We start from the raw sequence: 26,427 nt of genomic DNA on the forward strand, positions 1-26,427 counted from the left end.
ATACTTCAATCAAACAACTGAAATACAGTCTTGCTCCACCAAATAGAGCCTCTTACAGTAGGTTACCGGTAAATAAACGGAACATTAGTATTGGAATATGTTCCTCGAGCTTTTGCAGTATTTAGATTTATAGTCCGCCAGAAAAATGTATAGACACTTTAAGGAACAAAAAGTGTTACTTATGTGTTTATTTCACATTTAATAATTGATCACACATATTATACAACCATCAGTTAAGCATACGGTTACTTTAAATGTTCAAAATTCACCGCTGGCGGCTGTACACACAACAGAACGACGAACGACGAGTGGTCGCGGCAACTACGTCAGTCAATGTTACAGTGGAGATGGCTGCACATGTCGCTGTAATCTCCTGGCGAAGTTCCTCCAGCGTTTCCCACAAGCAAAAGTGCATAGGTGTCAGATCTGGCGACCGTTTAGGGAACTCAATGGGCCCTCTTCGTCCAATCCAATGCCCCCAAAACTGTCATCCAGGAAAGCTCGTACGTCTGGGTGGTGGTGTGTGGTGACGCCCCGTCCTTTTCGTTGAAGACCTCTCCGTCAGCTCTATAAGGCGCAAGCGCGTAACGTTTCGAACACGAGAGCCGACGAAGCAGGACTTTTAGCTGTATGCTGTCTTCTTGATCTTCCTTTGAAAATACCACAAATCGTTACATGCAATTCATACTTGTTTAATTGTTAGGAGGGTTGGCGGTTCTGTTTCAAACTCCCGCCTCCACTGACGTTGCACTTCAACGGCATTATGAAACCTGAAAACCACTTCACAATACATTTTCGTTGCGCGAATGTCAAGTGTGCTCCAGTCATCTTGTTTTCTCAATACCGAGATGAAAGTACTAACATCTGTTGAGCCAAAGACCATACTACAACGACAATACAGATATCTCGATAGAGCCTGACACAGAGTATACATTTTTCTGGCGGACTCTGTAAAACTGCAAAGGTACACCAGTAACAAAGCCCTTAGCCCTTCTTGCTGGATGCAGGAAGGCTGAGAAGACGTGGTGGAAAGAATGGACAACATACCTAGCATAGAATGAAGGGTAAGTAGCGCAAAGACAAAAGTGGTCAGTAGTGAAAACGCAAATAACGACCAGCTTAACATCAATATTGGGAACAGTAGGGGAAAAGTACGAGGATCATTCTATGCAGAAACCGAGAGTACACTGGATGGCCAAAGCAAGGGAGAAAGAATAGTACTGCCTGTCCAAAAAGAAGTGTGGCACCCAGAACGGGAGGAGGAAAAGAGATTAAACTTCAAGGCTTCAGAGGGTATGTCGTTTTCTTTCGGTCACTATAAAACCGAGCCAAATTTTAGAAGAACTTGGCAGTGTGAATCCGCGTATCAGTATATCGTTGCACCTCCTCTGACACGCATGCATGCACGGATTCGTTTGGGAAGGGTATCATAAATGCGCTGTATCCTCTCCTGATGCGAGCTGGCCCACAACTGTCATAACTTATCCTTGATACTGAAACTGGGACGGAGGTGACGTCCGAGCTGGTCTCGCATATATTCTACTGGGGACAGATCTGGAGGTTCTTGCTGGCCACGGCTACTCAGAAAGTCTTGACAAAGTTTCCTGCTGTTGACTGCCAACTTTCTACATTACATTCAAAGAGTACTGTACTAGTGTCACCGGCAGATAGAAAATATTTTGGCTCTCGTATGTTCAATGAGGTCACCGGCGGAAAATATGAAGTGTGATGGACCCAGGATCGAGCCCTGAGGAACTAGAGTAGTTGTTAGCACGAGCCGGGGGCAGCCCAATACTCACATCTCGAGCACGAGCGCCATCTCGGAGGGTGTCTCGAAGACGTCCCGCAGCGCGACGATGCGCGCGCAGCGGTCGGCGGCGAGGCGCAGCACGGCCACCTCGTGCACGATGTCCTGGCGCTGGTCGGCCGCGCGCCGCCGCTTGCGGATGAACTTGGCCGCGAACTCGCCGCCCCCGCGCGGGCAGCTGCACTTGCGCACCGTCGCGAACTTCCCCCTGCGGGCACACAGCGCAGACACGCCGCGTCAGCGACTCCGCCTCTCTCTCTCTCTCTCTCTCTCTCTCTCTCTCTCTCTCTCCCTCTCCCCCCACACCGTGCAGCCAGCACCGTATTACATCAGTAATTAAAACACACACACACACACACACACACTAGTTCACAGTAGAACACATGTCGAGGCAATAGGCAACAAACACAATAACTTTCAGAGTCTTGAGCAAGGAAAGATGGAACATTACAATTACACCACTTTTTTCTGCATTTGTACTGCGATATTCTCCTGCCAGCAAGCTACAGAAGCTCTCCCCGGCAATACGCAATCATACAAGTCGATTTTTTTTTCCACCGTTTACAAACTTTAGAGGTTGATCGATGAGAGGATACGGAACAAAACTTCCGTTTGGAATTTCATGGTTCCCATGCCACAGACTATTTATTCAATCGCACTTTCTTAAACAGGCTGCGGTCTGATACGCGCTGTACCATGCAGCCACAGTTCCTCCTACAGGGTGGTACTGTTCCTCATACGTCACGCCCTAACGCCCTCTCCTGCCATAGTGATTGCTAATGTAGTGGACGTGATACAGCGTTGTACACAATGGTCCCGTATTCGAATCGAGAGCTTGCCGACATGATGTTTACTTACTGAATGGCAACGGGCGGCGAGCAGCAAGGTTGTACCAAGAGACGACAACCACAGCATTCAATGTTTGCAACGGTGTTTCGTCGTTTGTCTGAGACGGGGTCGTTTCGGGAAGCAGGAAATCATGAAGGATGTACCCGAAATATTCGGACACCGGACTTGGAGGAAAATGTGGAAGGCGACTGCCGTGTCAGTATCAGCCAGTTGTCCCGTCAGTACAGACAGGGTAAGCCAGACGACCGTGTGGAACATTTTCGATGACAATTGTTACTACCTTTATAACTTAAAGGGAGGGTAGGGCTTACTAGCGACAGACTTTACGCATCGGGAGGAGTTTTGTCACTGGTTTCACCAGGCAACCACGATTCTGGGATTTGCGTGATCCATCCTATTCACAGGTGAGGCCACCTTTACACGGAATAGTGTCTTCAACTTTCCTAACAGTCATCTGTTCATAACTCTCATGGTAAGGTGAAAACGAATTATCAGCGTCGGTGCAGACGGAATGTGTGGGCCGGGACACTTAAAAAAAAATAAAAAATATGGTTCAAATACCTCTAAGCACTATGGGACTTAACATCCGAGGTCATCAGTCCCCTAGACTTAGAACTACTTAAACCTAACTAACGTAAGGCCATCACACACATCCATGCCCGAGGCAGGATTGGAACCTGCAACCATAGCAGCAGCGCTCTTCCGGACTCAAGCGCCTAGAATCGCTCGGCCACAGCAGCCGGCTCGGGACAATGGGCGACCGTAATTTAGGAGTAGTTTTCCTTCCACGTCGCCTAACACGCCGGAACTATCGGCGTTTCTTGCGGGTGACTTTGCCTCACCAGCTGGAAAAAAGTTCCATTTATGATTCGATGGGTTATGTGACTGCCAAATGATAGTGCTCCAGCCCCCTTCGTCGTTAACGTCTGGACGCATCTCAATCGGGTCTTTCCTGGACGAAGGATCGGACGAGGCGGCCCAGTTGCGTGGCCTCTTCGTTCACTGGACCTCAACCTGTGCGATTTCTGGTTATGGGGCCATTTCGAAAGTATCGTGTACGCAGAGCCCATTCCTGATGTAGAGACACTGGAGCAGCGTATTCATGCTGCCTTTGACATTGCTCGGATGCAGCCTGGCCGATGTGAACGTGTGAGACAGAACATGGTATGGCGCGTCACGCATGCGTTGAGGCACGCGGGAACCATTTTCAACACACACTGTAACTGTGGTTCCACGGTACAACGAGTATTAAATCGCAGTCTCTGTAACAACGTATAATTCAATAAATGGTCTCTAGCACGAAAATCATGCTTTTCCGAACGTAAGTTCATTAGACCTTTTTCGTCAGAAAAAGACGGGAAGTTTATAACTATGTTGCAGTGTAGGTTGAGCTGAGAACTTCTTGTTACGAAAAAAAAGAAAAAGGGGAAAAAATCCGATACGTTGCGCCATCTCCGAGCTAATTAACACTGAAGATAGTCAATCAGGTCGTATCGCGTGCAAATTCAAGCGGTCCGCCCTAGACGGTGTCGCCGAACGTGTGCTTCGTTTCGTTTCCTAAAATCGAACAAGAGACCGATACAAAAATTGAACTTTGGACGGTAGTAAGGATCGAACCCAAGCCAAACGCTGAGGAGTCTCGTGCGCTATCATCTACGCTGTGAGAACAAATGACACTAATTGTATCTACATTAAATGAATTCGGAATTGCGAATGAGGACAATCATCAGCTGCAGAATGGAATGACGACAATGAAGATCTGTGCCGGATCGGGACTCGAACCCTGATTTCCCGCTTATCGGCCAGACGCAAGCTTCTATACGCCGTGAACCACGCGCCTGCGACCTGTACTCTTACATCCATTCTGTATTTTCCCGTACAGGTAAGATGATGTACTTGAAAGTCACTTGCGTGGTATCGGCAGATAAATACGATATTGCAGATACATAGAATCAAGATATCAAATTAAATAGGCAAATGAAAGAAAACTTACGTTATATCCACCGTTTGCTAATTTTCTCTAAAAGTGAGAGGCCTAAGCGGTTGAATACTACAAAAATCACCAGAATTCTCATATATATTCGAATTTTTTGAACCTCTACTCAAAAATTATCTTTTAATCGAGGATCATACTTGGGCGTTACGAACAGTCAGTTCTAAAGGTGAAAACTGAGGTTGAAGAACGCTATTTTTCGTGTTACTTTGTCGGTTTTCAAGATCTACAAGCAGATAAGGCATGTTACCTGTATGTAGACACATGCAGCAGATTAGCTACCTATTATTTTTATCGTGAACTGTGAATAAATCGTTAAGAGTTAAGTTTCCTCCTCATATGACATCGCAAGTTTGTTGTAGTTCCTCTCTTTTTTAACCTTTTAAAGCAAATTGAGCACTGGACTTCACTGATACTTCGTAAAATACTTCCAGGCTACGGTTGGTACCACTCTGCAATACAACAACTGTCCAACGACAATCGCGGGAAAGTTCCATATGGACGAGATGAGGCAAGTCTTTCATACTGAATGTACACGTACACCATCTAGTAGCCTACGTCACGTGGTAATATGTTCATTATTGTCTCAGCACTGCTGTACCAATTCTTATGCCATGTACTGTTATTAAAATAGCACTGACTGCTTTCCTCATTTTCTATTACAACGCAATATTTCAGAGCAATGGAAATTTTACGAACAAAAATTATTCCTTTTTGAAAAAAAGAAGGATTTATTTAAAACCCGAAAGTTTTAGCGTCGCTGCTATGACAATTGATACTTAATTCTTTTCATTAATAACCAGGTTTAAAGAAAAAAAAAAAAAAAAACCAACCAACACCCGGACCAAACGATGTCTAAAAATACTTAGTCCCAAAATACTGAAAAATACCTGTTATTCAGAACTAGATCAGTTTCAATCTGTAGAAAGGAAAAATAGCACAAAGAAAAATAAAATCTATACTATTTGAAGAAGTGAGCGCAGTTTAGATTGTTATTGCTCGCCTGCAGAGGTTTAATACCACACAATTACGTATCCTCTACAACTTTTCTTACTATCGTGAATTACTCCTTGCAACGAAGTAATATTCCTGTTACGGTACTAAACTCTAGAATATCTGTTTTAAATGAAGGTGGACTAACCTAAAACGCAGCTTTAAAATTAACTATCTATTACTCCTTCTGCACAAGTGGCGAATTATTACATTAGCAACCTACCATCCAACCATCAGCCAGTATCAGTTAACAGACCTTAAGATCTCTTTCCTCTTCTAAGTGCATATTTTCAATGCCACGTCCGAAGTTAACGAAGTGAATTATCAGTTGCAGATACCTGCGTGTTGAGTGTATGGTGGCATACGCCTTGTACTGTGCCCGACGGCAACCCGCACAACAGCGGCGCTACAAGTGCTGCCTGCTCGCCAGCTGCAAGCTGCAAGCTGTTCCCTGCTTCGGCGACCGCACCACGGCCCACTGCTGCTTGTTTGCTCCCCTCTTATCTACAACTGACTGCGATACTCGTATGTATTTTGATGCCCTACGTTGGATTACGGCATCCAGCAGCTGTCTATCGGGCAAGTACTAACCTACGATAGTAACAGATATATTTACAGGTCAAGGTCACTACGAGGAGTAAGTGAGACTCTGGCTTCCGAAAAGTATTCTGCTACCATTATATTTAGCGCCTCTATTAGCTAAAACGACTAGCACCACCGTTATAAACAGCCAGGAGTAAGTTGCCATATGAAGAGCTTAGATGATTGTTCCATAAAATTTCGGGCGTGCAGCCGCATGAATTTCACTTTTTCTTCTAATACTTTGGCTGTACACCGTCTCACCATCTTCAGAGTGAGTCGAGGTCCGCAAGTGTAGAAGGACGGAGCAAGTGCTGGAGCATGAGTCACTTCGACTCACTCTGAAGACGGCTGGACGGTATACAGCCGAGTTGTTAGAAGAATGAGTGAAATTTATGCGGCTGCACGCATAAAATTCTATGAAACAACCGTTGCCCCGCGAAAATTTGAAGATGCACATATCTTGGATGGTACCTGAATTCACAGTAACCTGCAAGGTTTTATACTTCCGCTCGGATTCATTCGCACTGCACACTTTAGTAGTTCAAGGAGAAAACCATTTTTCCGCCAATGCTTTTTGAACCTTGTTCAAGAACTTTAAAATGCATTACGTCACACCTGCCCAGTTTCGGTATCTGCATTTAGGCCGCACGTCGTTTGACGACTTAACACACTAAACAGCTATCAGATACCTCACATACACCACGTTACTCCGTATGCATTGTTCGTAAAGAAACTGATCAATAGCTCTGAACGAACACAGGCCCTACAAATAAGTAAATGAAAAAGCATTAGTCGCTCAGCATGCAAGAATGCACAACTGATCGACGACTACATGAAGAAGGAGAAAGGAAAAATAAGTTTCCACTTTCGTGTACCTTTCTTTTTGGTGGAGCAGTTAGCGTAATAGGTCGAAGTTAATCTACACACGCTATTTTAACTTGCGCCATTCTTATTATGTAAGAAAAAGGTAATGCATGCAGATGAAAGTACCCATCATCAGAATCGAATATCGTTGGCCATTTAAACGAAACTATCACAAAATAGTCGTAATAATGCCTGGAAGATATTGTGCGATCGCTCAGACGCTTAATCATAAATGAAGTAATCATGATGATGATGATGTTAATAATAGTAATAATAATACTTGCGCAAATTGGGCCTTTTCTTTGTGAGTGCGCCTTTTATGCCTCCGGTGCAAAAGTTCAATGCAAACGATTGATTAGCAAGCAATGTTCTGCCTGTGCTATCGATGGCGGTGAGGGGGGAGAGGGGATGAATCCCGGCGCCTGCACGTGGCCTAATCCTCTCAATGGGCGTCCCCCTCAGACAGACGTGCCCCCATCCACGTAGCCTCGCCGGGTTAGGTGTTGCGGACGAGTTACTTTAACCATGAGCGCCAGCGCACGGCGATGATCGGGAAACTTATCGTGCCCAGTCGTTTCCGCTTGTCATACAAATTCTCGTGGTGCATTACTTTAGGGCCAGGAAACAACCTAAGTTTACGATGCGAATGCGCATTTGTCTCGGGACCACACCAACGTTTATTGACAAAAGTATCATAATACTGAGTATCAAGCGAAATTTGTGACTGGACTGAGGATTTTTCAGAAGGTACGAAGAGTCATCGACAGATGTGATAGTAATTTGAGGCATGCCCCAAGGAAGAGTTATAAGACCCTTGGTGTTTACGTTGCATATTGATGAGTGGCACAGACGATATTAATACTAAACTCAGACTTTTTGCACAAGATGTAATAATCTATTATGAAGTACAGTCAGCAAAACGCTGCACAAATATTCAGCCGGACGTGGGTAAGATTTAAAGTGATACGAAGACCGGTAATTTGCTTTTTATATATATATATATATATATATATATATATATATATATATATATATATATATACAGAAATGTAAAACTGTGCACTTACCAAAACGAACATAGTATCCTGTGACTACAATATTCATGTATCATAAGTGAAGTCTGACAACTCGTGGAAATACCCGCTTGTAACAGTTTGTAGGGATATGAAATGCAATGACGACGTAAGGTCATTCGTAGGTTGCAAACTTCGGTTCACTGCCAGGACAGTGGGAAAATGCAGTCAGGCCACAAAGAAGATTGCTTACAAGTCACCTCTGCATCTCGTTTTAGAATATCGCACGCTTAGAATATAGCTCTAGTCTGTGGGACCCACACCACATGGGACTAACAGAGGATAATGAACATATACAAAGAGAGAGATAGTCCGTACTCTGATAGGTTTCTTTGAGACATGAGCAAGCGTTCTTGAGATACTGAAAAACCTTGAACTGGTGGACGTTTTAAGATAAGAAGCCGACTTTCCGGCGCAAGCTTTCTAAAAAAATTTCAAGTAGCAGTATTGAGTAATCAATCTAGTGATAAACTGAGGTTACAGGAGTCATTGGATAGCGATACACACGTATACATTTGGCGGCAGGATCAAGTACGCAAGGTATAAAAGGGCAGTGCATTGGTGGACCTGTCATTTGTACTCAGATGATTCTTATGAAAAGATTTCCAACGCGATTACGGCCACACGACGAGAATTCGAACGCGGAATGGTAGTTGGGGCTATATGCATGGGACATTACATTTCGAAAGTCATCAGAGAATTCAGTATACCGAGATCCAAAGCATCAAGAGTGTGCCGAGAATACCAAATTTTAGGAATTTCCTGTCACCACGAACAACCGAGTGTCCGACGGCTTTCAGTTAATGACCGAGAGCAGCGGAGTTTCCGTAGAGCTGTCAGTGTTAACAGACAGGCACCACTGCGTGAAATAACGGCAGAAATGAACATGGGACGCACGGCGAATGTATCCGTTGGACAAGTGCGGCCAGATTCGGCGTTAATGGGATATGGCAGCAGACGACAGACGCGAGTGCCTTTGCCGACAGCACGGCGTCTCCTGCAGCGCCTCTGCTGGGCTCGTTACATTGTCGGTTGGCCCCCGTGTGAATGGAAAGCCGTGGCGTGGTCAGACGAGTCCTGACTGTACTTGGTAAGAGCTGACAGCAGGGTTCGAGGGTGGCGCAGACCCCACAAAGCCGTGAACCCTGGTTGTCATCGAGCCACTGTCCAAGCTGGTGGTGGCTCCGTAATGGTGTAGGCTGTATTTACATGAACACGGACAGTGTCCTCTGCGTGTTCGGCTACTTGGACACCATTTGCGGCTATTCAAGGACTTCGTGTTCACAAACAACGTCGGAATTTTTATGGATGATAATGCGCCACGTCACTAGACCACAATTATTTTCGATTGGCCTAACGAACATTGTGGACAGTTCACGCGAATGATTTGGCCACCCTCATCGCCAGAAATGAATGCCATCTAACATTTATGGGACATAATATTTCACAAAATCCTACGCCGGCAACAGTTTCGCAATTCCGGACAGCTATAGTGTCTGCACGGCCCAGTATTTCTGCAGGGGGCTTCCAAAGACTTGTTGAGTCCATGCCACGTCGAGCTGCTGCATTACGCTGGGCAAGACGAGGTCCGATACGATATCAGGAGATATCCTTCGGCTTTTGTCACCTCAGTGTTCGTACTACAGCCCCGTACCTAATACTCATGTAGCGACTAGGAAGGCAAGATTACACTAATCACAGCTCGCACGGAGGCGTTTAGACCGCCCCTGCTCCCGCGCTGCTACGCGACTGGAAGGGAAAGAAATCGTAGCGTGTGGTAGCCCTTGGGAGGTACCCTCGGCCATGCACTTGACACCGGTATGTACATTACAGATGTAGGCACGTAATCAGCCGGACACTAATACAGCGTACAGGGTGAAGGTGAGGCAATCAGTCACGAACAGGTGGTGACGGACAGGGACGTGAAGAAGTAGTAGTAGTGCGCGTGATGTGCTGCTGCCTAGTGCACCTGTGTACAGTGCGGAGGACGGAGCGGCGGCTACCGTTAGGCTCGCAATTAGCCCACATCCGGCTGCGTGCCCGCCGGACCTGCTTGGCCTCCAAACGGCCGACGCGACGCGACGCACCCACAGGGCCCGCGGCGTACGAGCTCCGCTTGGACCCGCCTCGCCGCCGCCCCTGTCAGTACTGGGCATTCGCGTGCACTCCTCCACTCCGTTGCTCTTGTGTTCGTCACTAATGTAGAAGCGGACAACAGGGACCGCTCTAAAGCAGCCTTATTCCTTTAATAACTCTCAGATGTGTTGACCACGCTTTTTATTATTTCCAAAAAACGTCCTACACGTTTCGACATTCCCACATTTTCACAGGCTATAAAATGCAACACAAAACTGGTATCGAAAGATATCAAAATATGTTACATTTCACCTTTCATCTACATCTATACATACTCCGCACTCCACCATACGGTGCGCGGCGGAGGGTACCTAGTACCACAACTAGCATCTTCTCTCCCTGTTCCACTCCCAGACAAACGAGGGAAAAATGACTGCCTATAAGCCTCTGTACGAGCCCTAATCTCTCTTATCTTTGTGGGCTTTCCGCGAAATATAAGTTGGCGGCAGTAAAATTGTACTTCAGTCAGCCTCAAATGCTGGTTCTCTAAATTTCCTCAGTAGCGATTCACGAAAAGAACGCCTCCTTTCCTCTACAGACTCCCACCCGAGTTCCTGAAGCATTTCCGTAACACTCGCTTGATGATCAAACCTACCAGTAGCAAATCTAGCAGCCCGCCTCTGAATTGCTTCTATGTCCTCCCTCAATCCGACCTGATAGGGATGCCAAACGTTCGAGCAGTACTCAAGAATAGTTTGTATTACTGTTTTATAAGCGGTCTCCTTTACAGATGAACCACATCTTTCCAAAATTCTACCAATGAACCGAAGACGACTATCCGCCTTCCCCAGAACTGCCATTACATGCTTGTCCCACTTCATATCGCTCTGCAATGTTACGCCCAAATATTTAATCGTCGTGACTGTGTCAAGCGCTACACTACTAATGGAGTATTCAAACATTACAGGATTCTTTTTCCTATTCATCTGCATTAATTTACATTTATCTATATTTAGAGTTAGCTGCCACCAATCACAAATCCTGTCCAAGTCATCTTGTGTCCTCCTACAGTCACTCAACGACGACACCTTCCCGTACACCACAGCATCATCAGCAAACAGCCGCACACTGCTATCCACCCTATCCAAAAGATCATTTATGTAGATACAAAACAACAGCGGACCTACCACACTTCCCGGTGGCACTCCAGATAATACCCTCACCTCCGATGAACACTCACCGTCGAAGACAACGTACTGGGTTCTATTACTTAAGAAGTCTTCGAGCCACTCACATATTTGGGAACCAATCCCATATACTCGTACCTTAGTTAGGATTCTCCAGTGGGGCACCGAGTCAAACGCTTTCCGGAAGTCAAGGAATATGGCATCCGTCTGATGCCCTTCATCCATGGTTCGCAAGATATCATGTGAAAGAAGGGCAAGTTGCGTTTCGCAGGAGCGAGGCTTTCTAAAGCAGTGCTGGTGCATGGATAGTAACTTCCCTGTCTCAAGGAAATTCATTATATTCGAACTGAGAATATGTTCGAGAATCCTGCAACAAACCGATGTTAAGGGTATTGGTCTGTAATTTTGAGGATCCGTCCTTCTACCCTTCTTACAGACAGGCGTCACCTGCGCTTTTTTCCAGTCGCCTGGGACTTTACGTTGGGCAAGATATTCGCGATAAATACAAACTAAGTAATGAGCCAATGCAGTAGAGTACTCTCTGTAAAACCGAACTGGAATCCCATCAGGACCTGGCGATTTATTTATTTTCAACCCATTCAGCTGCTTCACAATCTCAGGGATGTCTATCACTATGTCCTCCATACGGGAATCTGTACGAGACTCAAACGGCGGTATGTTTATACGATCATCCGGCGTGACAGATTTCTCAAATGCTAAATTTAAAATTTCAGCTCTCATTTTGCTGTCTTCCGTTGCCAGGCCAGACTGATCAGTGAGTGACTGGATGGAAGCCTTCGACCCGCCTACCGATTTTACGTAAGACCAGAATTTCCTTGGATTTTCAGCAAGATCTTTTGCTAAGGTATGAAGGTGGTAGTGGTTGTATGCTTCGCGCATCGCTCTTTTTACAGCAGCACGAATCTCTACTAACTTTTGCCTGTCCTCATTCTCCCGATCTTTCTTGTACCGCGAGTGCAACTGCCTTTGCTTCCTGAGCATTAGAGACTTAGTATTAAGAACAAAATATGACTTTCTAGGTTACCAATGTTATTCCCATCAAATAAAATTGTTCAATAGATACAGTGTATCTTGTCAGCATTCTCCACCAGGAGACAAGTACGAACTGCTACCGAGGCACAAATTGGAAACCAAGTGGACTAAACCGCTAGACGGCACTAGGTACGTGGTACACGACGCGTTTTTTTTTTTCCTTTCCAACTACATTTTCATCGTTACAAAGTGTCACAACAGTGTCGTCAGTAAGAAATTCATGGAAATCACTTTCAAATGTTTTACAAAAGGGTGTTTTATATATAGAAAACCGTGCATAACAGATGTTTTGAATGGTCGAATGTAATACACTGGAAGAGGCCGCTGAGTGGCGCTAGAGTTCATAAGGCGAACTGTCTGTTAACAGTTATTGACAACTTGCAGTGTATAAATTACAAAGATCAGTTGAAGTTCATAAATACCATTTTATAAGAATTTACAAAGCATAGAAATACGTCATTGTAGTTGTGCCAGTTATAAACCTATTCCCTTCCCATTCCCTATTGCTCTAATACTCTTTAATTTTTATAAATTTTTTACCAGTTGTCATAGGCACAATCACAACTTATGGCTTGTTATATTTAATTTCTAAAAAAAAACTGTGACATGCGACATAATTAAAACGTAAAGTAGCACAGTTGCCAGTGTACTATCAGCAGTAATATTGCACCGGTTTTTACATGGCTATTTTGAATAGTGCTTTAGTTAAACTGATGTTTGGGGATTAACGAGTTTTAAGTACACAAGGCAATATGGGATGGCGGTCATATACTATTGACGGAACTGATGTAAGACTTACAAGACTGCACACTCTCAAACTGTTTGAATTTCGTGTATGGCGCTTATGCATTTCCTCCCACTGACGGAAATAGTAATGCATGGGCGCCACCCGTTCTTCTTAATGAGTGCTACATGCCTCAACTATTATTTCTATACATCGTAAATTCTTATAAAATAGTATTTACTAACTTTTACTGGTGCTAATAATTTGTAAGTTGCAAGTCGTCAAAAATTATGTATTTAAGCCGGCAATTTGCCCCTAGTGCCACTCAGCGGTCTCTTCCAGTGTATTATTTTTACGCGCTGTTTTGTAAAAAAAAGAATCTTCACTCCACCGACTACACATTTCTTTGTTTTGAATACTGTTCTCCTACATTCATACGTAAAGGTCAAGCTGTTTGCACACCACGGTGCTGTACTAGATACTGTCCTATTGGAGGTGGTGCGCCCTCGCTTTCCTCTTGCCTCTGAGCTGCACAGTTAGTTACAGTGGGCCCTACAGTTTAACATGCACTCCGAGCCACGGAACAATGAAGCATTTCTCACGTTAACAAGCATCAACAGAACTGAAACAAGCGGTACGTGACACACAAATATCCTAGAACTGACCGGCAAACGCACCACAGACCTTTGGATACGTATTGTCGCACTTTGCCACCGACACACACACACACACACACACACACACACACACACACACACACACACACACACATACACACACACACACACACAATCATCTTGGCGTATAGTTCGCAAACCACTAGGATGTTAATGGCGGAGGGTACTTTTTATTGTTGCTTCTCGATGCAATCACGGCCTGAGCGTAGCAAGAATAACTGGATGCACAGTTGTGCGCGAGCTGCTTTTGCTTTTTAACCATCCGCAGCGGCAACTTTTTGCGAGCGTTTCTTTATACGCGCGCTGTGTTGGAATAGTTTGTGGGTGCTTTACATTGTCAGTCTAAATTAAACAGCGAGCATCGATTGTAGCGAGGGAATTGGCCAATCCCAGAAGAACGAGGCACTGTTGTACACTGTGACAGTGCAATAAAGCGTGTGGTCACTTACATGCATTATGTTTGTGTGCGTTTCTTGTCTTAGATACAGCAGTTATTAATTTCTATACTCCGCACAGTATTACCACATTTAGTGGAAAATAAACATACCCCAGGCGCGTCTGCAGACATTGTCACCAGTCCTTTTGAGGTCGTGTGCATACAGAGTGGGGGACTGGTGTGCTCGCTCTTCAGTTTGCAGACAGACTACACAGTACGCACAATTTCTCTGCAACTTACCCGTTCATTTGACACTTTTACACCCCATCTCCCACCAACCCCGCTTTACTCGTGTCTTTTCTGATATCCTTAAACAGCAAAACCGACAGCAAACCTTCAGAACTGGTGACAGTAATGTGACTGAAAAAGTGCCTGCCGCGGTGTACGTTATTTCTGTACCTGGCAGTATGTCTCCCCCTGTGAATAAAGGAAGCGCAATCACACGACTCCACCCATGGGCTCGGTTCGCAGCTGCAGGCACGCCGTTGCGGGTTTGAAAGTCTGCATGGCAACGGCAACAGCCGCCTCGCCAACTGCCCCCCTTCACCACGAGGGGTGCAGCGGCGTCACAGCAAGGGATGACGACGGGATCGCCGACCACCGCTTGCAGCGGCTGTCTACTTCCCACTGAAAGAATCTGGCTCCTTACGTCGATGCGATTTTATCCAACCAATGATAAGCAACTAACTTTAACAAAAAAAATCCTTAGCCAGCTTTCAGAAAGCAATAAAAATATCCGTCAGCTCCTCTTTGGTCTCTCCTTGTTTCAAACATATGTACCAGTAAATAACTCGTTCCTATTCAAAACACATACGAAAAGGTCCGATGGTCAGGAGCACGTAAACTTACGGAAATTACAATTTAAATTTATACAAATGTAAGAAGTTGCTGATCGGTGTGAAAATTGCCGAACTATCAGTTTAATAAGTCATGGCTGAAAAACAGTAACACGGGTTCTTTACAGAAGGATGGAAAAACTGGTAGCAGCTGACCTCGGAGAAGATGAACTTAGATTCCCGAGAAATATAGAAACACGCGAGGAAATGCTGACACATGACTTACCTTAGAAAATAGATTAAGGAAAGGCAAACCCACGTATCTAGCATTTGTAGACTTAGAGAAGGCTTTTGACGATGTTGACTGGAATACTCTGTTTCAAATTCTGAAGGCGGCAGGAGTAAAATATAGGGAGCGAAAGACTATTTACGATTTGTACTGAAACCAGATTGCAGTTTTAAAAATCGAGGGGCACAGAAGTGAAGCAGTGGTTGTGAAGGGAGTGAGACAGGGTAGTAGCCTATCCCGATATTATAGAACCTATATACTGAGAAAAAAAGAGAGAGAGAGAGAGAGCGCAGGAATTAGGGTCCAGGGAGAAGAAATAAAAACTTTGAGGTTTGCCGATGAGATTGTAATTCTGTCAGAGACAACGAAGGACCTGCAAGAGCAGTTGAATGGAAATGGACAGTGTCTCCAAACGAGGATATAAGATGAACATCAACAAAAGCAAAACGATGATGTATTGTAGTGCAATTAAATAAAGCTAAATGAAATCGATTAGGAAACGAGATACTTAAAGTAGTAGATGAATTTTGCTTTTTGGACAGCATAAAAACTGATGTCGGCCTAAGTACAGGGGATATAAAATGTAGAGTTGCAGTGGCAAGAAAAGTATATCTGAACCAGAGAAATTTGTTAACATTAAATACAGATTTAACTGATAGGAAGTCTTCTCTGATGGTCTTTATCTGGAGTGTAGCCATGTATGGAAGTGAAATACGGACTACAAACAGTTTAGGCAAAAGAGAAAAGAAGCTTTTGAAAAGAGTGTTCAAGATTAGATGGATCACGTAACTGATGAGGGGTAACTGAATAGAATTGGGGAGCAAGAAATTTGTAGCACAGCTTGACCAATAGAAAGGATCAGTTGATAGGACACACTCATCAAGGTATCACCAATTTAGTATTGGAAGGCAATGTGGGGATTGGGGGGGGGGGGAGTAAAAATAGTAGAGGTAGACCAAGTGATGAATACAGAGAGCAGATTCAGAAGGAAGATTTCAGTAGTTATTCGGAAGCGATGTGACCCGCACAGGTTAGAGCAGCATGGAGAACTGCAACAAACCTGTCTTATGAGTGAAGACCACTATAACAACGTATTTCTATATAAATAAATACATTTTCACACAAAACAATACTACGATACGTTAGTTAATAAAATTATAGCCGGCCGGAGTGGCCGTGCGGTTCTAGGCGCTACAGTCTGGAGCCGAGCGACCGCTTCGGTCGCAGGTTCGAATCCAGCCTCAGGCATGGATGTGTGTGATGTCTTTAGGTTAGTTAGGTTTAATTAGTTCTAAGTTCTAGGCGACTGATGACCTCAGCAGTTAAGTCGCATAGTGCTCAGAGCCAATAAAATTATAAATCGCCGTGTCATAAAAATATGCATTTCATATTTTTTGTTTTTCCACCCTTTCTGATGTAGTATTTGTTAGTATTTTTGACGTTTAAAGTTTGAAGCAATAGCCTTGAAAAAGAACATCATCTTCATAACCATCCTTTTCAAGGAGAATTTTACTGGCAAGTCTTGGCTGATACAGTATTTGTTTTGGAAATAAACGTTCCACAGATACACTGCTTCTGTTTCAGTTATCATCTTTCGTTCTTGCTACTACTTTCAGAATCGTATCGTATGTCCACTTACAGGCAATCATTCCTGCCACTAGTCAACTCTCTCTCTACGCGCTGCGAGTCCACTACAGTTCGGTGCTACGGTAGCGACCCAGATCAGTATTACTTGACCCGGGGTACCGGGGTAGCTAGGAGCGCCCGTTCCCACAGTGGTTTCGCCTGCTTCCGGGCAACCGCCGCCGCTGGCCCCGGCGGCCACCCCTGCCAACCGCCACGGGGTGGGTACGCGTCCCGTCCCGTCCCACCCTGTCACACAAAGCCGCACCCCGCACAATAGCAGCCGGCGCGTTCTAGGACGCGTACTATCCCGCGCCGCGGCGCTCCGCGATTGCAGCACCACCCAAACAACAAAGCCTGACAACTACCTACTTTCTTTCTATTCATCTCGGCCCCTCCCGTCCTGCATCGGCAGAAATCTAAGAGACTTCGGGCTGCAGCGAACCTGCAAACCTCGAGAAAGCAGCTGCTGCGTCGACCGTTTGTCGCGCAACGTTCGATATGTTTCCTGCACGTGGTGGAAAAGGGAAGGAAGATAATGTCACAGTTCCAGCCCTTCACATGCACTATTCACGTCTGCTTTTGCAGTAACGGACCTTCAGTTTCATTGTGTGGCCTCAAACAATTTCTCCCTTTCGGTTTTAAAGTGGCAGGTTTTCGGTATGCAGCACCAACACACGTATCGTTTCTCTTTTGGCACCACGGCTACCCCCAAGATGCAAACTTACTTACTTATCTCCGTTAACCACTGATACAGTCCTCTGAGAACGGCAGGACAAGAGTGCGCCGGGTTGTTGCAGCAAACATTCGTATATGTCAGGGCTCTGAACATACAGCTCTGTAACGCGCATAACACCCATATTCTTTCTCTCTCTCTCTCTCTCTCTCTCTCTCTCTCTCTCTCTTTCTCTTTGTCAATACAGGTAAGGATACAGCAAAGCTAATCACTAGTAGTTAAAGCGTTGGGTGTAGCAGCAGCAGCAGCAGCAGCAGCAGATATCGCAGGCACAGCCATTTTTTAATCTTTAGACCTTGAAGAAAATCAAACATACTGATACGTGTTTCAGCTCATGTGATTCTAATTAACAAACAGGGAAAATACTACTTTGAAGCTACACTATAATAATCTTTACAGAAGTACACGAGGGTTACATTTGATTTTTGAGGGGAAAAAAAGTTCTTTTACGCCATGTAACCATTGTAAACCAAGGAAACAGGCTTTCTGTGTACAGCAGTCAGCATGAAAAATAAGCGTAGGAGCACCAACCACAACATAACGTAAACAGCAGTCTTAGTACCTGGCGTGGATCCGAAAAAAACAAATATCGTCGCCATTCTTCTGGCGACTGCTTTAGTAAGAGGGCACCGTTTGAACTGGTTATGTACCTTGCGGTTTAGTTCCGCTCTGCCCTTTAGTGAAGAAAATAGCTTCCTGAATAACGGACCAGCTTCGTGGCTACATTCAGAACTTCCTAGCAGACAGAACTAAACAAGTAGTTAGTAGCAGGGGAAATTGTCATATGGAAAAGTTACTCGTGCAGCAAGCTCTTCATGAAGATCTATAGCATGTACTGGGATCGACTATTAACCCTAGACACATATACATGTATTGTGTATAAATAAACAGGAAAACCCATTAGTACCGGGGATAAACCAGCGGGTGCAGCGTAAACAGTAAAAATATCTGGGAATTAGTAAAGTAAAATGACCACCTAAAAGAATATTCTAAAAAACGCAGATTTCTGAAGCAGAAAAAGATAACTTACTTTCTTACAAAATAAAATTTAAGTTTTCTTATGTCTTTTCTGAAATTTGTACATGCCTTTCGTTTGATATGTTGAAACAGATGAAGGGAAATGTTGTTGTTGTTGTTGTTGTCTTCAGTCCTGAGACTGGTTTGATACATCTCTCCATGCTACTCTATCTTGTGCAAGCTGCTTCATCTCCCAGTACCTACTGCAACCTACATCCTTCAGAATCTGCTTAGTGTATTCATCTCTTGGTCTCCCTCTACGATTTTTACCCTCCACACTGCCCACCAATACTAAATTGGTGATCCCTTGATGCCTCAGAACATGTCCGACCAACCGATCCCTTCTTCTAGTTGAGTTGTGCCACAAACTTCTTTTCTCCCCAATTCTATTCAGTACCTCCTCATTAGTTATGTGATCTACCCATCTAATCTTCAGCATTCTTCTGTAGCACCACATTTCAAAAGCATCTATTCTCTTCTTGTCCAAACTAGTTATCGTCCATGTTTCACTTCCATACATGGCTACACTCCATACAAATACTTTCAGAAACGACTTCCTTACACTTAAATCTATACTCGATGTTAACAAATTTACCTTCTTCAGAAAGGCTTTCCTTGCCATAGCCAGTCTACATTTTATATCCTCTCTACTTCGACCATCATCAGTTATTTTGCTCCCCAAATAGCGAAACTGCTTTACTATTTTAAGCGTCTCATAATACGCAAAATATCAACTTTACTTTAATCTGAGATATAGTTGTTAGTTTCTGCTTACGTTTGCACAGAAATATTGATGTTACTGAAACTACAGAACTATTTTTTACCTTTCACTTGATAGCTCATATGCTAGTTTCAAGTTTTCCTTGTCAGCAGCTTGAGCGTTAAATCGAACTCTCAATTATTCGAACTATCGAGAGGTCACAGTACCTAAATTAAGACGGCCTGATGGGCGTTTCAAAATAGCTCATTCCGAATACTACTTCGGATTCTTAAATGCAGCTCCGAGTGCTGTACAATTTTCTGAGCGAGTGTTCGTTTCGTTTTTCGTTTACTGACTTTGATATAGGAGCCCATCCATCATTACCGCAATTCCTTGAACTTTCTTTTATTTCAGACATAATCAGCTTCTATGACACAATCGTATCGGTTTCGGCCTACGTTCGCCATCTTCAGATACTATTGCTCATGGTGGCATTTGGTGAAGAAGACCACTCATCTCCTTCGATGAAATGTCGTTTTTTCGTAACTACTAGGACGTTTATTTCAACGTAATATGACAATGTTCACAGAACTGCCACTACAATAATGCTCTCGTGATATTCTTGAGTTTCTTCTTCGGCTGAGTGAGGTGGAGGACCAGACAATTCAGAACCACGTGGAAGGCCACACAATCTAGAACCACACTGCATTACTGGAAGCTTCGGCAAGGGTCGACGTAGGTCAGGGGAGACCAAACTGCGGCCGCCGTGCCGCGACGGCCGTATCGCGATGCCGGCGTGGGAACAGTCCCCGCTTATCGTTCACAAAACCATTCTACTCGGCCCAGCTGCGTCTGCTGCAGTCCACAGCTGAACAATGTGTGCTACGCCAAACATGTTTTTGCATCACATCCGCTCTCAGACCTGCAAGGCTGTGAAATGGCACTAGGTCTTCCAACGTCTGTGACACTTCGTTTACATGCGACAAAACTTGCGGAAGACGAAAATCGAATTTAGAAAACATATCTTCGCTGTCGTGATCACATATCACGCACGAATCGATCTTGCTAGTCAGGTGACGTGTCCACTTTCAGATTTTCATATGACAAACGAGAACGGTGTCTGTTAATGAGGTGTCACGAGTTCGTTAGCACAGTAAAGTATGGTCCACCAGTACCTTCGAAATTTTTACTTATACGGAAAGTACGATTTTCTCATCGACGTCAGTGTACTCTTGGTGAGGAAGAGGAATTGTTCAATGCATGATGTTTAAAAATCTTATATACGCCGATTCATGCAGCCAAAATATTTTATACACTCACATAGCTCAAGCGCGTTGTGGAAAAGTGCAAAGAGTTCATTGGTGGAAAATAATTGTATTCGCATATTTTGGAGACCCGTAATGCCGAGAAAGCTTTCTAGTGCCACGAATTATCGAATGATTTGTCCCACGACATTGATTGTGCTCGAGAACTTTTGCATTTGAAAGAGGAAGCGATATAGCAGCTCATACATTAGTCAGCTACGCAGGATATTTGTTTGTTGCCAAGCAGTTCGACTTTACAAATTCAACAAATACGTATCTCTATAACGAGATACGCCACGGCAGAACACCCACCTACAGCAACTTCTCCAAGCTCTGCACCAGTGAATCCTGCGTTGCACCTCAACGCGCTGGGGATTAAACTCAATTGATTCGTCCAGACGAACTACTATTTTAAAAAGTGGGTACAAGCCTGACAATCCGATCACGAGTCACATACGGTAGAGCGTATGCACTGGGCGATAATTATAGGAGCTAAAATCCAACAACCACATCATTTCTTATGTTTATACGAAGACCACTTACAAACTGTAAACCTTGCATAAAGTTCACTTACAGTGTTAAGGATTCTGCCGGGTTTTTATCTTAAACTTAACCGCCTTCAGACACGCCTTTCAACAAGTGAAGATCGAAACAAACGTATTCTATGAAGTACATCCAAATGTATTTGGAGGACACACAGATACGGCGCATATAGAACGTAAAGTCACTGCCGATGTGGGACTCAAATCAGTGGCCTTGGCAGAGGCGCTCTCCCAGATAACAAAATTCAGTATAATATAACGTTGTCGACGCCTGTTATGTTTCGTTGGTGTTGACAAGACTTGACAGAGAAATCTTAAGCTGCAATTATTTTTTTCTCTCCCTTCTTCAAAGGTATCAAGTAGAGCAACTTAAGCTCCCGTTGTATGACAAACGTATGAGGGGCAACCAGAAAGTATGGGCACAACAATTGTTAAAAATCGAAAACTAATATATTCAATGAAACTTACATGGTGTGTGCCAAAATATGTTATTTCTCCACATAATCAAAGTTGAGATGAATGTGCTTTTGAAGGCTGGGCACTAGCTTTTGTATACCCTCCGCTCCACCTCCTGTAGTCTGTCACAGTCTCCGCTTTCCATCCAAGAACTACTTTAATTTAGTAATCCGAGGGTGCCATGACAGGGGAGTAGGGTGGGTGAGTAACAAGGTTTCATCCAAACGACATGATCGGGTCATGACTGACCCAGGAGCAGTGGGGTCCGGAGTTGACAAATGTTCAAATGCGTATGAATTCCAAAGGGACCAAACTGTTTAGGTCATTGGTCCGTAGAGTTACACACTACTTAAACTAACTTCGGCTAAGGAGAACACACACACCCGTGCCCGAGGGAGAATAACCTCCGACGGGAGGGGCCAAGCAGTCCGTGAAATAACGTCTCAAAGCGCGCAGCTCTGTTGAGTTCACATCAAAGAGCGACAGACCACGAATCATTATTGCCGTCCTTTTGTCTCAATTTTTTTTTCTCATCTTCTGTAGCGTCTAACAATATGCAACAGCATTGATGGTGGTCCCTTTGGGCACGAAGTCAACCAACCAGAGCCCTTTTCCATCAGATTTTCCTCTATTAAAACAATTTTTTGGTGGATGAAGAACGGGTTATCGTGCCACTGCAGAGACCGTCTTTTTCACTGAGGAGTGTAGTGCCACACCCACGTATTGTACCCAGTCTCAACTGAGTCGAGAAAGGATTCACCGTCAGTTTGAAAAACTTTATAAAATTTGCGTGCAGCTGACACGGGGACTTTCGCAGTGCTCCCGAGTTAAAGTCTTTGGCACCAACCGTGCGGACAACTTAAACTCAAGTCTTTCTTACACGGTTTCCCCCAGAAGCTGAAACATGTGGAAAACTAAGGGAGTCAAGAGTCACACCATCATCATAGCGAGTTTTTTCTTTAGCCTACTGCACAAGAGGTTATGAAATGACAGTCTTCCATATCGTTCTTCGTGGTGGGTGTCGGTACAGCATTTCTTAACAACAACATATCAAACTTAGAAACATTCTGACGATTCATTACCTCGGATCATTAGGTTTCCGCAACGTAGAGATACTGGCCGTTGATTCGTTACGCAGAGTGAAGAACCGAATGACTGAACGAATCTCACGCCTATTGTAGGTGGAGCAAACGGAGGGCTTACTGGAGACATTTTATGCTGCTGCGAAGTTATTTCGTTACTGACTGAGGCACCCGACGGCTTCATTCGACCGTTACAAACCCCCTCACACGTCACGGGTGCCATCTCTGCAAAAGAAAATCCCTACGTCTTACACAAGGCTTGTATTCTTACTTCCTGGAAGTGCCTCGCAGATGGCCGTTCACCATTTATATAAAAGTCGTCAGAAGTTCCCGGTAGAAATATTCAGCCAAGCTGCCTCTACAGCCGTCCATATTTGCCAAAGTATTGGCGGTGCAGAGTTTTGGGCACGATATGGCATCTCGGTTATGTCCCACAAATGTTCGATGGGATTCATATCGGGCGATTTGGTGTCCAAATACTTCGTTCGAATCGTCCATAATGTTTCTCAAACCAATCGCGAACAATAGTGGCCCGATGATACGGCGCATTGTCATTCATACAAATTGTATCGTCGTTTGGGAACATGAAGACCATGAATGGCTGCAGATGGTCTCCAAGAAGTCGAACACAACCATTTCCAATCAATGAGCCGTCCGAGAGATACGACCACGAGCCCAGGAAAGTCACTGCAGGCAACCTCGTCTGCTGCCGTAGCCGACTAACTCCAAACTTAGTCGCACTGTCTTAACGAATACCTTCGTCGTACGACCCACATTCATTTCTGCGGTTATTTCACGCAGTGTTGCTTGTCTGACAGCAAACATCACGCAAAAGCTGCTGCTCTCGGTCGTTAAGTTAAGGCCGCCGGCCTCTGCGTTGTCCCTGGTGAGAGGTAATTCCTGAAATTTGGTATTTTCCGCACTATTGATCTCGGAATATCGAAGTCCCTAACTATTTCCGAAATGGAATGTCCCATGCGTCTAGCACCAACTACCATTCCACGTCCAAAGTCTATTAATGCCTGTCGTGCTGCTATAATCTCACCTGAAGGCTCCTCACATGACTCACCTGGGTACAAATGACAGCTCCTCCAATGCACTGTCCTTTTATAACACGTGTACTTGACTTCCACAAGGCGTTTGATACAGTTCCCCACAGTCGTTCAATGAACAAAGTAAGAGCATATGGACTATCAGACCAGTTGTGTGATTGGATTGAAGAGTTCCTAGATTCTCAATGGAGAGAAGTCTTCCGAACTAAGAATGATTTCAGGTGTGCCGCATGGGAGTGTCGTAGGACCGTTGCTATTCACAATATATATATAAATGACATTGTGGATAACATCGAAAGTTCACCGAGGCTTTTTTGCGGATGATGCTGAAGTATATCGAGAGGCTGTAACAATGGAAAATTGTACTGAAATGCAGGAGGATCTGCAACGAATTGACGCATGGTGCAGGGAATGGCAATTGAATCTCAATGTAGACAAGTGCTCCGAATACATAGAAAGATATATCCTTTATCATTTAGCTACAATATAGCAGGTCAGCAACTGAAAGCAGTTAATAACATAAATTATGTGGGACTAGGCATTAGGAGTTATTTAAAATGGAATGACCATATAAAATTAATCGTCGGTAAATCAGATGCCAGACTGAGATTCATTGGAAGAATGCTGGGGAAATGCAGTCCGAAACCAAAGGAAGTAGGTAACAGTACACTTGTTCGCCCACTGCTTGAATACTGCTCACCGGTGTGGGATCCGTACCAGATAGGGTTGATAGAAGAGAGAGAGAAGATCCAACGGAGACCGGCGCGCGTAGTTACAGGATCATTTAGTATTCGCGAAAGCGTTAGGGAGATGATAGATAAACTCCAGTGGAAGACTCTGCAAGAGAGACGCTCAGTGGCTCGGTACGGGCTTTTGCTGAAGTTTCGAGAGCATGCCTTCACCGAGGAGTTAAGCAGTATATTGCTCCCTCTACGTATATCTCGCGAAGAGACCATGAGGATAAAATCAGACAGATTGGAGCCCACACAGAGGCATATCGACAATCTTTCTTTCCACGAACTATACGAGACTGGAATAGAAGGGAGAACCGATAGAGGTACTCAAGGTGTCCTCCTCCACACACCGTCAGGTGGCTTGCGGAGTATGGATGTAGATGTAGATACTACCGCCATCTATAGATGTGCGTTTAGCAGTGACATGACTTTTGTCACCTAAGTGTAGAAGGAAGGACCTGTTACAGCCTTTCGATGTGCTTTAGATGTGACGTACAGCGGGCAGACAACACCGCCGTTGTTCTCGCCTCGTCACATATCAGAGACGCTGTAGCATCGACTGTCTCGCTCTGGAGGCTAATTTAGAGGAGGACACGGCGGATAAAGTTGCCCAGAAGTTAATCGCCTCGCTCACGGCAAGGCGGGAGAAATTACGATACAGTCAGCTGCTGCGTCGTTGAGGGTGTTCAGCGCCGTCAAGGGGGGCAATATTTGTCAGCGGGCGGCGGAACGTTACTGGGCCATTAGCCTAGCGGCGGGACGGGAATGACTGCGGGCATCCGGCGAGCGACTGTGACTGGCTGTGACTAAGCCGACGCGCGACACGGCGACATTCGTCAGCGCGCCGCTCTAAAAACATTCACGCCGAGCTTCCTCGCATTCCGGGCGCACCGCGGACTAAACGGCGCCCGCCGTCCCTAATTATAGCCCGGGACACTCGCCTCCAGCCGCCCCAGTCGTATTTGCGGGCAGAAGCCTGCGGTCTCTCTGCCGGAGGCAGCGACCCTCCCCGTGGCGGGGACACGCCGCAGGTGCGATCAGTTCGCTGTGGTCGTTGGTACCAGCCGCGGTCACATGCGCACTAACCGCAGTGCCGTTTCTCTCCAGAGAACCCGACACTACTGACACTGGAGCAGTCTGGTTTCTGACTTGGCAAATGCTTAACCTCGCGGAACTCACAGAAGGGAATCTCCAGAAGAGATTATAGACCTGTCTGACAGGGATGCTCCGTTCTTATACACTGAATGGACAAACGTCATGGGATAGCCATATGGACTTATACAGCTGGCAGTAGTATCAAGAACACAACGTGTAACAGGCCAGAGCACTGACAGAGCTGTCATTTGTACTATGTGAAAAAGTTTCAGACTCTCTCACCACGGACACCGCAGTGACCGATGGCCTTCACTTAGCGAGCGACAGCCGCGGACTTTCCGTAGAGTTGTCAGTGCTAACAGACAAGCAACACTGCGTGGAATAACCATATCAATCAACGTGACACGTACTATGATCGTATCCGTTAGAACACTGCGGCGAAATCTGCCGTTAATGCGTTATGGCAGCAGACGACCGACACCAGTGGCTTTGCTAACAGCTCGAGCCTCTCTTAGCCTTGCGACCATTTCGGGTGGGCCCTAAGCGACTGGGAAACCGTGGCCTGGTCAGATGAGTTCCCATTTCAGTTGCTACGAGCTGATGGTAGGGTTCGAGTGTGGCGCACACCCCCCGAAGCCATTGACCGAAGTTCTCAACAAGGAACAGTGCAAGCTCATAGTGGCTCCATGACGGTATCAACTTTGTTT

At 45.1% G+C, this 26,427-nt stretch overlaps 1 protein-coding gene across 2 annotated transcripts in view; it reads right to left on the reverse strand.

The window, feature by feature from the left end:
• The window catches only part of LOC126251493 (uncharacterized), a 386,831-nt gene that overhangs the window by 18,010 nt on the left and 342,394 nt on the right, over positions 1-26,427 (reverse strand). For both annotated transcript variants that reach the window (XM_049951961.1, XM_049951962.1), the window contains exon 2: positions 1,800-2,015. In XM_049951961.1, coding sequence (XP_049807918.1) covers positions 1,800-2,015 — 216 coding nt within the window. The remainder of the gene's footprint in view (positions 1-1,799; positions 2,016-26,427) is intronic.

Source organism: Schistocerca nitens, chromosome 4 (genome assembly GCF_023898315.1).
Source record: "Schistocerca nitens isolate TAMUIC-IGC-003100 chromosome 4, iqSchNite1.1, whole genome shotgun sequence".
Classification (NCBI taxonomy): domain Eukaryota; kingdom Metazoa; phylum Arthropoda; class Insecta; order Orthoptera; family Acrididae; genus Schistocerca; species Schistocerca nitens.